The sequence below is a fragment of the Microcebus murinus genome, chromosome 12 (assembly GCF_040939455.1).
Source record: "Microcebus murinus isolate Inina chromosome 12, M.murinus_Inina_mat1.0, whole genome shotgun sequence".
Lineage (NCBI taxonomy): Eukaryota > Metazoa > Chordata > Mammalia > Primates > Cheirogaleidae > Microcebus > Microcebus murinus.
Window position 1 is genome coordinate 76,470,165 of NC_134115.1, and position 12,522 is coordinate 76,482,686.

The 12,522-nt window shown below is 43.7% G+C and overlaps 1 protein-coding gene across 1 annotated transcript in view; it reads left to right on the forward strand.

The window, feature by feature from the left end:
• PAPPA (pappalysin 1) overlaps nucleotides 1–12,522 on the forward strand; it is a 244,615-nt gene that overhangs the window by 61,273 nt on the left and 170,820 nt on the right. The window contains exons 4-5 of the mRNA XM_012768795.3: nucleotides 539–832; nucleotides 8,111–8,303. Of these exons, the coding sequence (XP_012624249.3) occupies nucleotides 539–832; nucleotides 8,111–8,303 (487 nt within the window). The remainder of the gene's footprint in view (nucleotides 1–538; nucleotides 833–8,110; nucleotides 8,304–12,522) is intronic.

Here is a 12,522-nt window from a genome sequence, read left to right on the forward strand (position 1 = left end):
CATGAGCGTTCATGCTCTTAGAGTATCAGAAATGAAGAAATGGGATTCAGAGGTGGTAATTGACTTGCTCAATGTCAGAGTTAGTGAAGGAAAAATGACAACCAGAATCAAGGTGTCTGAGTCTGAGGGCTTCATTTCGAAAAGAGCATGTAGAATATTTGTGAACCATAGAATGGCCTACTTTCTAAGGAAAAGGTTGCAGCATAAAGGTTTATCAGCCTAGAAATCAGAGCCTCTGAACTCTAATCGTTGCTCTCCTTGAAATCACCTTGGGTAAGTTACTTCACCTTGTTAGGCACTGGTGTCTTTATCTGAAGAATGAAGGGATTGCACAAAATGGCTTTTGAGACTCCATCCTGCTCTGGATAAGTCATGATTCATGTCACAGGGTGTAACAGGTCTCGGAGCAGTGGAGTCATAGGGTGGAGAACACTGTGGTTATTGTGGGCAACATCCCTTTATCCTTGATGGATTTGGGGGATCTTGCACCAGGAAGCAGAGTGCACATCTTGCCTAATGCTCTGGTTTTCCCTTGCAGGTGGCATTGTCTTGAACCCATCTTTCTACGGCATTCCTGGGCACACCCACACCATGATCCATGAGATCGGGCACAGCCTGGGCCTCTATCACATCTTCCGAGGCATCTCTGAAATCCAGTCCTGCAGCGACCCCTGCATGGAGACAGAGCCCTCCTTCGAGACAGGAGACCTTTGCAATGACACCAACCCAGCCCCCAAACACAAGTTCTGCGGTGACCCAGGGCCAGGGAACGACACCTGTGGTTTTCACAGTTTCTTCAACACTCCTTACAACAACTTCATGAGCTATGCAGGTAGGGCCCTACGCTGTGCAGGGTGCCTAGGACTGGATGCCAGGCATGGGCTCCAGTCCTGGCTTGGGGTAGCTTCGAACAAGCTACTTAACTTTTCCAAGACTGAGGGATATTTCCTTCCAAACAATTGGAATAATATTCCTTCTGTTAGCACCTCAGGGGTTAAAGAAAGATGTTGCATCTTAAAGTTCTTCAAAAAGACACTCTTTAGGGAGATGACCAGGACCCAAATCCAGGAAACTCAGGTGCAAGGGCTACCTCTGCCATACAGCCACCTGATGCCTTTGGGTCATCTTCTTTCTGGGTCTCACTTTTCTCAAGAAAACGGAATCTTTGCATTTGGTCTTCAAGATCCCTCCTAATTTTGCAGCTGTATTTTTCTAAGCTAGTGGTTGTTGAACCTTTTTTATTTAACATATGTCTCCTTTAGATAAACATAAAGCTTTCATGCTGTCTTACTGTTTTTTTTTTTTTTTTGCAAAAACAAAAAGAATGCTTTTAATTTTGCAAACACAAAATTATTATATGAGATCAGGTATGTTTTCTTCCCCTAACTGCATGTATCTTATCACAGCCCTTTTGTATACCATCAGTAACAGTGTTAAGGGCAGTGTGAGATGCCCTGTGCTTCCATTAAGCACATGATACATCAAGCCTACTGTGAGCCCTTTTAACACCTTTGGCAAATTAGAATAAGACACCCCTTCCTCGGGACTGTCACAGCCCTCACCACTGGCTCCTGCAGCCAAAAGTTTTTGTATAAGGCATAATCCTCAAAATTGCACATGGCAGCCCAGCATCAAATTCTATAATGCTCAATTTGGTGTCTCTCTCCCCACTAGAACATGCAAATTCTGTCAAAGCAGAGATAGCATCTAATAATCACTATATTCCCAGGAGCTGGCACAAGGGCCAGTGCTTAATAAATGCTTGCTAGGAAAGAAGGAAGAAAGGAAAGGAGCGGTAGAGGCAGAGAGGAAGGAAAATGCATGATTTTCTTATAGTAGGTATATAAAATCGATTCTTATCAATAACAATATTTTTACAATTTATTGTCCATAATGGATTTTAACATGTTCCATCTTGTTTAATTCTCACAACAAAGCTATGGGGTAGGAGCTATCCCCATTTTACAGATGACAATACTGAGACTCACTGAAGTCATTTGTCCCAGGTCACACATCTGACTCCAAGTTTTTTTTTTTTTTTCTCTTCTACTCTTGTGACACTCTTCAAAAGAGACCTAGCTGGTGGCTGAGTAGGAAAATTGAGCAACCTGGGTGGTTTCTACACTCTGTTCCACAGAGATGCCCCAGGGGGCTGTCCCGGTGGCTGTGAGTGCAGCTGTAGCCCCCGTTCCTGTTCCAACCAGGGAAACCCCCCTTCAGACTGTTCTGCATTCCTGCTACATTTCGCCTCATTGCATTTGAAGAGAGGATTTTGCTGCTGGAACCCAAAGGAGTCTATGCCCCCGAATGGCTCCCTCTGCTCTCCTATTTGGGCTGGTGACCTCTGGGGGCCCCTCCAGAATCAGGTTCATAACAGCCCGAATCTGAGATCTCTTGAAATATCAATAACTCAACTATGGTACCATATAAAGAGTCGTTAGGTTTGGGTCTCTTTAAAAAAAAAAAAAAAAAAAAAGGCCAGGGTGCTGGGTATTTCCTCAAAAGCAGATTCCCACTGGGCTCCCCTTCCCAGCCACACTAACACCCCACATCCGGCGCGCTGCCCCCCCCCCCCCCCAGCGTGCTTACGCTCCATTTCTGCAGCACCTTTCCTTGGCCAGCTCCATGCGCATGGAAAATAAACAGTAACATAAGTTTGGAAGTTTGCCGGCCTCTTAGGGGCCTAGGAGCTGCCACTAGCTACTAGACCCCCATAAACTAAATCTTTTTTTTTTCTTTTCCCCTTTGTCCAGATCTAAAGGGTGATTGATTTACTGTTGTTTTTTTAAAGGAACCCCTCAGCTCAGTGACCCATTAACAGCAGAACTAATTCACTGAGCTACGATAACAAACTTACACCCGCAAAAGCACATTCAAGGCGACCACGAGCTTTGAAATGTTTGTTTTCCTTAGGATTTCTGATAGATGAGGTGACAAAAGCAGCTGGATGAAATTCAACATGCAGAGCAGGGTTGGGTTCTCAGGGCTGGGGAGAGCAGTGCTTGGGGCGCCCTCAGCAGAGACGAGAGGGTGCCGACCCTGCAGGGTCAACTTCTTCCAGTGGCGTTTCCTTCCTGGGTGCTTCGTCCTCCTCCCTGGCCACCAGGAGGGCGAAGGGTCTTAGTGCGGCGCTTGCCCGAACAGGACTTTCCGCAGAGATGGACGCGGAGTGTGTCTGTGCGGTCCAGGATGGCAGCCACTAGCCATCTGTGGCACTTGAGCGCTTGAAATATGACAAGTACAGCTCAGTTATCCATCTTAAATGATTTTACTTAATTTATATTGAAATAGCCACATGTGGCTGGTGCCTCCCCTATTGGTCAGCTCAAGCCTACAGTCATTCCTGAGTACCTATGGAATGCCAGACACTGTCTGGGACTCTTCGTAGGCTTGTCTCCTTGAATCCTCAAAAGAACCCAAGGAGGTGAATTGCCACTCTCATCACACAAGGTATTGCAGATCCAGAAAGTGTGATTCGGGTAGCTGAAGTGACTTGCCCGGGGTCACAAAGATAAAACAAAGCAAAGGTGAAACTTAAACCCGAGTCTCTCTGACGGCAGAGCGTGGGTTATTAACCAATAATTGTCTGCCTCAGTTTCCCATCTCAGGGAAGGTTGAGAGGGTCCCGAGTGCTTGGATCAAGCAGGCACCAGGCAGGTGATGGGGACAAGCCTCGTTCAGCAGATGGACAGAGCACAGGGAGGGTGCTTATGTTAAGTTCTTGGATAAGCCCTCAGCAGACAGAAGAACTGCAACTCTGAATCCACGTCCTGAAAATAATAGGTCACAGGAGTTCCTGGAAGGGGGCCCTCCCATCCCCAGAGTGTAGGAAAACAGGCTCTTTCCAGCCCACAGAAGCAAGTACCTTGTTACCATCTTTCTGCATGTCAGGGCCTCTTAATACACACACAGGCTTTGACCCAGCAATCCCACCTCTAAGGACTATTTCCAAAGCAAATAAATCAATTGATGTATTTAAAGATATAGACATAAGTATGCTCTCAACAATATTCAGTCTCCAAGTATTTATTAGGCATTTACTATATGTGGGGCATAGAAGAAAAATATATGTGAAAAATTGAAACCAACATATGAGCCCAAAGCGAATGGATTGCTGAAGTAAATCACAAGCATCCATGTGCTAACATGTTCCAGGGCTGCTAAAGGTGACAAAGATGACGGTTGAGGGGCATGAAGAGAAGCAGAGTCCCGGAGTGCTTCAGAGCACAAAATATGGAGTGAGGGGACCGAATCTTAATTCTCTGTGTCCCCGCCTTTGACAAGCTGCTTCTCCTCTCTGAGCCTCAGTGACTTCACCGGTACCATGGAGGACAAGCACACTTACCTTGTGTGATAGCAGGTGCTGTTGTACAAGCAAAGGACTTAGAACTGTCCTTGGTACCATAATTAGTGCTCGATAAATAACAATTAGTAGGATTACTTGTTAGCTCTTTAGTGTGAAAAAAGTCACAGACCTTTATATATGTATATGATGGTGAGAATCACAAAAATTCACTGTAGATGTTCACATCCATGTACACATACATACATGATATATAGAGACATATTTATTAGACATTAACTGTATTATCTATAGGTAATGAGTTTAAGATTATGTTTATATCTTTGTAACATTTTTTGGCAGATTCCAGATGTTCTAAAGTGACTGTCTGTAACTCTCATAATCATTTACTATGATGACCATTATTATCATTATCAATGTTTTAAAAGAAAAACAACAAAAAGGGACTTTTACAAAAGGCAACTTAGTTATCCATGTCCTAGACAGAGGTTAGCTTGTTAAATGCTTTCATCAGCTTCATGAGTCAGGTAACATCTCTATTCCTCATTTTACAGGGGTGAAAATGAGGCTGTCAGAGGTCAGTGTGTTGTCTAAGGTCCTAGCTGGAGTGGTGGCCTGAGCCCATGCCCTGAACCTGCCCTGAACCTCCATGCAGTGGGGCCTTCAGATGGAAGCTGCAGGTGGAAATTTGTTCTTGAGAACAAGGTTTAGTTAGCAAGCCCAGGGCGCTGTATCAACAGCACAGGGGGATTAGGCAGGCTCCCCAGGTGCCGAAGTCCCCAAAGTTCTTTCTGCTTAGGGACAAGATAGGGACAGAAGAACAAGGTACCGAAATGGGGAGGTATACAGTAATCCAAGTGGGGCTGACCCTATGCATTAGCTACCTGAGACAGAGCTTTTGTGATAAATGAACACCCTTTGGTACCTTACCCAAGCTTCTGACAGCTAAGTATCTAAGTAATGTACCCTGAGACCGACATTTCCAACTTCAACCTTAATTTCAAATACATTCCTGTTCCCCTACTAGGTTCTATCACTTAGCCATTTTTTAAAACATTTTTAATTGACAAGCATGGAAATAGCTCATTTTCAAGTTATAAAAGGAAAATATACTGGGGGTGGGGGTAAGTAGAAGGTTATAGAGGGGGAAAAAACTACCGTTTTTCATTCACATTCATCTTAATAAGGGTTGTATGTGCCCCCGCACATACATGTGAAGTTGAATCTTCACAACTCCAAGGATTGGAATTTATTTAGATGTCCCCAATTTATACCTGAGGGAACTGAGTCTTAAAGTTATTTCATTTTTTTGATCATGCCTGATTAATAGTCTATTCTATGCTTGTGCCTTAAAGTACACAGCCATTTCTCTATTAATGGACAGATCTGTTATTTCTAATATTTTTTCCTGTTACAAATGATGCTTCCAGAAACATCCTTGTACATGCATTTTCTCCATGTTTGTCCAAGAGAATATACCTTTTTCATTTATAAGTTTGTTACTGCTAGATCAAAGAGAATGTGTATTTTACAATCTGGGTTTTTTCCCCCTGCTCCTAGTTTTCCAACACTCAAACAAACACATAAAAGCCTCCACATGCACACGAACTTACATGCTATTCCCAGTGACGAAGCAGTGAGCATTTATTAGCATTTATCATGGAGCAGACATTGTTCTTAGTGCTCCACACCCCTTCACCTCCACTGTGTTGTAAGATGAGCATTCTTGTTATCTTCATTGTCTCCATTTCACAGATGGAGAAACTGAGGCCCTGAGGGCATGGAATGACTTGCCTATTTGACTCCAGATTCTGCGTCCACTAATCTAACCATATGGCCATACTTCTTTCCTTAGCCGTCATGCCCTTCTCCTGCATCTAACCTAGTCAGTAGCTTTTCTGAGGCTTTCAGGATGAAATGCAAAGCTCATACATAGCAATATAGAAAAAAAATGTCCAATTATCTGGCCTTTCTCAGACTGACATGTTTGGACTCCAGGCATTGGGGAGCCACAGAATGTTTGGTGTCCAGGCGTTACATGGTGACATCTGGGTTTGAGAGAGATTTACTCAATTAGTCACTCTTTTGCAGTACTTGCTAAGGGACATCAGGCTCTTCTGCTTCCTCCAGATGTATTAAAGACTTCCCTCGGGTGCTTTAAAGGAGATTGTCAAAAACTACAAGGGGATCCAAGGCAGCTTCTGTGTATAACTTTGCTCATACCCCGTCCCTTCCCCAAGCTGGATTCTCAAGGTCATGTCCAATGGCCCAGCACCTGCCCAAACTTATTTTCTGTTTGTTTGATAAGGAGAAGCGAGTGTATGCTGCAGGATTCTCAGTAGCGGGTTTATTTTAAGATCTGGCGAGTCCCATGCTCCTCTGTCTGGGGTCCAGCTGTGGAAACCCTGACCAGGCAGACACCTCTGGGAAGCGGTGTTTTTGGAAACCAAGCCAAAACAGTGCCTCGCCCTGCCCCTGGGGCAGCTGAAAAAAACTATTGGAGGAAGATATAAGAGGCAAGTTTCTTCTGGGAGCCAGATCTTGGGTCACCCCTTTCAGTCCACAACCCGAAAAAGAAAGAGCACGATTGAGGGTCATGAGACCCAAAGATACCTGCAGGGTATTATATCTAGACAGGGTCTCATTTATGCTCTGGAAGAAGCTCTCATATCGAGAATGGCCTTAGAGTTGGGGCTGCCTGGGTTCGAATCCCAGATGTATCCCTAGCTCCAGGATTTTGGAAAAGTTGCTTGCTTTCTCTCGGCCTCAGTTTCCTCCTCTGTAAGATGGAGAAAAATAATAGTATGTACTCCGAAAACAGTGGGGAGGGAAAGGTCAAATGCGTCTAAAGCGCAGCTGGCTCACGCTAAGCATGCAATAAACGTCCCAGTGACAACACCGTGAGGGAGATGTCATTGCTCATGTTTCCAGCGCGCACACTAGCCTGCGACTGCCTGGCCGTGCACTCTGTAGTCAGGCAGCTCCCTCTCCTGCAGTCCCCCAGCTGTCTTTCCCAGTCCCACCCGTACAATCTGGTTGACCTCAGCACCTCCTTCTTCAGAAGCCTTTCTGGTTCCCCCCACACACACACCCCTTCTCCTCCATGTGTCTCCCTCCCTTCACTGGGGGCTGCCGTCACAGACCTTAGCAGCCTTTTAACAACCTTGACTCACACGGTAAACTGGCCTTGACTCCATAACTAGGCCGGTAGGTCTTCAAGGGCAGGAACTTTTGAAGTTTCACCTCTCCGTGCCCCTTGGCACAGAGCAGAGGTGTGGTAGACACTCGGAAGGCGTGTCTGAAGTGCAGTGTAACTGCGTCCGTGAACCCAGAACTATGGAACGAGTGGACGAACGAATGTGAAGGTATAAGTTGGAACTAGCAAGTACAAAACTGAATGAGTGTAGAAACAAGTGAATGGTAGACACTGAAGGAGGGGAGAGGGAGGGAAGGAGCAAGGAATTGTTGACTTAGTGGCCTGTGGATTTGGGGCCCAGGAGAAGCAGCATCTTGTCTTGCCCATGTCCTCTGCCTTGGCCTCTGGGCTGCTTTCTCCCCTGTCTCAGGCATATTTTTTTTCAGTTCCATTCCCTCCCCTTCCTCCTGTTTCCTCTCACCTGTCTCCAGAAGTGATGACTACACTAATTTGTTCACAGACCATTAACTCTTGAGCACGGGGAGAGGCCAGCCCCGAGTTGGCAAGGAAGGAGCGGGGTGCCGGCTCTCCGGCCGCCAGGAGACGTCACACGTCTCTCGCATGCCCGCCGGTGCGGCTCGGTGATTCTCTCTTCCTCTGCCTGCTTGCAGATGACGACTGCACCGACTCCTTCACGCCCAATCAAGTCGCCAGAATGCACTGCTACCTGGACCTGGTGTACCGGAGCTGGCAGCCCTCCAGGAAGCCGGCGCCTGTCGCGCTCGCCCCCCAGGTCGTGGGCCACACCGCAGACTCCGTGATGCTGGAATGGTTTCCACCCATCGATGGCCACTTCTTTGAAAGGTGAGTGTGTGTCCTGTGGAGTGTTGATCCCTCCCTCTCTCTCTGCTGCCAAGAAGAGGGAAACTTGGAAGGGAAGCAGCCTTGGAGAGGGGTTTTGCTGTGTTTCTTGTTCTTGTTCAAAGGGTACCCCCACCACCTGGCACAGCGACTTGTCCAGAAAGGCACGTTGTAAATTTGGGGTCAGGCACTAAATGAATGATTGCTAATAGAAATGAATAAGTAATACTACATATTTTTAAGTGAATGGCTGTTTATATTCACTTTGTTATTAGAGACTTGGAAACCTCTATTGCTAGAAGCCTCCTCTTGGATGGAGGTACTGGTTTTGTCTTCATGAACTCAGGCGTTGACATTGCCTCTGGTTAATGGGCAATAACTTTAATATTATATATAATTCATATTATATATGAAGCTATATATGTGCATATTATATACATGTGTATATGTGCCCACATTCATGTGGTTACATATACATGTCTATAATATACAATCACAATCTTTGTGCCAAATATTCCTTTGTAGAATAAAGGTAGAACTTTCAGAAGACCAGGGAATGATAAACTGAGGTACAAGAGGCCTCTGTTCTGCTCCCTTGTCTGTCGCTAATTAACTATACGACATTGGGCAAATCACTTTTCCTCTCTGAGTCTTATCCTTCTTTCCTGAATGCTGAGTTTAATGACGCCACAGTGGCCTGAAGGTGGAGACCTGAACCACACGGTCCCCATGGTACCTCTAGCGTGGAGGCTCCTTGCAGAGCTCAGGCTATAAGGGAACCAGATTCCAAAGGGTCATGAAACCCCATCAAGATGTTTACATCTATTTGGGAACTTTGCCGTGATTCAGGGAAAATTAGTGTATCACCTCCAGCCCCTAGTCCTTAGGGGTATTTCATTTCATTCAGTAATGGTAATATGACATTAAAAATGGTGAAAATAACTATGCTAAACATAATTAGCATTGCTCCATTGTGGTTGCTGCTGTTTATTAAGTGCTTACTAATGCTAGGTTCTGTACTAAATGCTTTATATATAGTCTCATTTAATCTTTCCGGTAACCTTGTAAAAAAGGAGACCATCTTCCTCACTTGCCAGTTAGGGAGAGAGTGGGGGCTGGACGGGGCTGAGAGAGTTGACCAAGAGTCCCTAGAAAGTGCCATCCTAACCCCTGTTAGAATGGCCATTGCCAAAAATTCAAAAGACAAAGGTTGCCAAGGGTGTGGAGAAAAGGAAAGAAACCTTTGTACACTGTTGCTGAGAATGTAAATTAATAGAGCCACTATGGAAAACAGTATGGAGGTTTCTCAGAAAACTACAAATAGAATTACCATACAATCCAGCCCTCCCACTTCTGGGTATATATCTGAAGAAACTGAAATCAGTATGCCAAAGGGGGATCTGCACTCACTCCCATCTCCATGGCAGCATTATTTACAATAGCTGAGGTGTGGAAGCAGCCTAGACATCCATCATCAGATACATGGATAAAGAAAATGTGGCACACAGATGGTCCCCAACGTATGATGGTTTGACTTACGACTTTTTGACTTTACGATAGTGAGAAAGCAATACACATTCAGTATAGCTTTCGGTATACGTTTGACTTATGATATTTTCCTCTTACAATGGGTTTATTGGAACATAACTCCATCGTGTCAAGGAGCCTATGTATATAAAAAATGGAATACTATTCAGCCTTTAAAAAGGGGGGGAATCCTGTCAGTTTTGACAACACAGAGGAACCTGGAAGACATTATGTTAAGTGAAATAAGCCAGGCACAGAAAGACAAAGACCTCAGGATCTCACTTATTTGTGGAATCTAAGCAAGTTGAACTCACAGAACTAGACAGCACATTGATAACTACCAGAGGCTGGGGAAGGGGGGTGGATGGGAAAAGGGAAGATGTTGATCAAAGGGTATAAATTTCAGTTAGACAGTAGGAATAAGCTGTAGTGATCTATTGCATAGAATGGTGACTATGATAAATAATAATGCATTGTATATTTCAAAGCTGCTAAAAGAGTAGATTTTAAATGTTTTCACCACAAAAAAATAAGCATGAGAAGTGATGAATCTGTTAATTAGCCTGATCTAATCATCTAATTTATTTAAACATATATAAAAACATCACCTTGTACCTCATAAAACATATAGATAATTATTATATGCCAATTAAAAATAAAATAATTTTTTGAAAAAAAAATTAGACCATGGTACCACATAAAATGTGAGCTCTAATTTTTCACTACATTACCATCAGCCCCTGAATCTAGAACCTTCCTTAGGCAGCTAGACAAATGTGATTGCCAGGGAAGGAAATGTACTCCCTGGGCTCTCGTAGAAACTCCCTTTCCCTGCCCCAGCTGCCCTCCCTGGGAGCTCAGAGCTGGGTTTGGGAAACCTCATGTGACACTTCAGAGCAGGCTTTCCAGCAGCCCATAGATTTATTTATTTTTTCTGTGGTGCTGAGAAGTATCAGACTTTTGGTCAAGCCTTTGGCCTCAATTCCACTTAAAAATGGAAGTTTTGTAAATGAAGCTTCCTGTGTATGAATTCAATTTGTACTTCATAAAGCAGTTATTGTCCATTAAATAAATAACATCTGATTGTTGGAAACCTATTGGAGGGTTAATTGTTGTGTAATGAGATATGTCTCTGTTACAGAGTGCCCTCAGCTTCAATCAATATGTTTTTAATAACCTATAGTCAGTTGGTTCTTGAGGCTCGTACAATAGCTATTCTGTTCCGTCTACGATTTCATAACGTAGTTATCATATGTTAAATTAAAACTGACATTTTCGAAACATATCTAATTAGGGTTAACAACTATGTACACCATACTCTATGGCTAAAGGAAGTTGGTCCGCAAGTTTAATAAATTATGTAAAGACATGGAACTACGTTTTATGTATATCACTCTCCCCCACACATGGAGTTTATACTCAGGCAAATTGGCTTAGTACAAAGTGTACAAGCTTTGATGTCAGGTCATCCATTTTCCATCCTCAGCTTCATCATTCCCAGTCGATGGGACCTTGGGCAAGCCATCTCGCCTCTCCAGTCCTCTGAGTCTTCTCCATAAAAATGTGCTAATCATGCCCACATCACCTTGCTTTTATGAAGAAGTCCACAGGATGACATCTGGATAGGCCAGGCACACGCACTCTATGCTAGCAGTATTGCTAGCTCCCATCTTGTGCAATGCTTCCCAGAGCTGTTTAGCTACTTGAAAATTCCCTTTCCCTGCAAAAGCCTCTGTTGTTTTCCACTACATCCATCAATGCCAACCACTCGCCCCTGGCCATCCTCGTGTCCTCCTGCTGTTCTCACATCTGTGGTCTAAGAGAATACAAGGGTTTCCCTTAAAAAAAACATATTCAGATCCTCCCACAGCCTGTGTCCTCACACTTGGGCAACTGAATAAATAATTCAAGGCCACCCCTGGTTTCTCTAACTCCTTTATTTTTATCTGTCTTGCAAACATGTGTTGACTGGATGGTTTCAGTTATCTGAACCATCGGCTGTGATACATTGGAAAGAGTACCGGACTGGAAACCGAGAGACCTGGGTCTGAGGTCTTTGTGACTTCACCCATTGCCCCTGCCTCTTTGGCTTCAATTGTCTAATCTGCCATCCAGAGAGGTTCTAACCTTTCTCAATCAAGGTTTCTCTTCCAAATTTCAGAACACAGAAAATGATTTGAGTAACTATTTTCTCATTTCTCCCAAAGATGGTTTATAACTATTTAATACCACTCTAATTGCATAAGAGAAAAGTTTAATTCATTCTATACAGTGGGTGCTTTAGAGAAGCCTTGTTCAGTAGGATTTGCAATAATGGAAATGTTGTCTATGTGCACTGTATAAAATGATACCCATTAAATACCAGTTGTGGCTATCGAGCACTCACAATTTGGCTAGTGTGACTGAAGAACAAAATTTAAGCATTTGTCTAATTTTAACTAATTTAAATTATTTTTATTAATTAAAAATAAATAAAATTAATTTTTAATTAATTAAAAATAAATTTTTAATTAATTTTTATAAATTTAAATTTATATAGCCACATGGGGCTAGTAGCTACTATAGTAAACAATGCCTACTTAGAGCTTTAAGCTTTGACTCTTACAGAACCCAGGCTGTCTCTCCCAGCATTGGTGTGCTGCATGTCTGTTATTTCAGTGTGTGTGTGTGTGTGTGTGTGTGTTTACAAGTACCC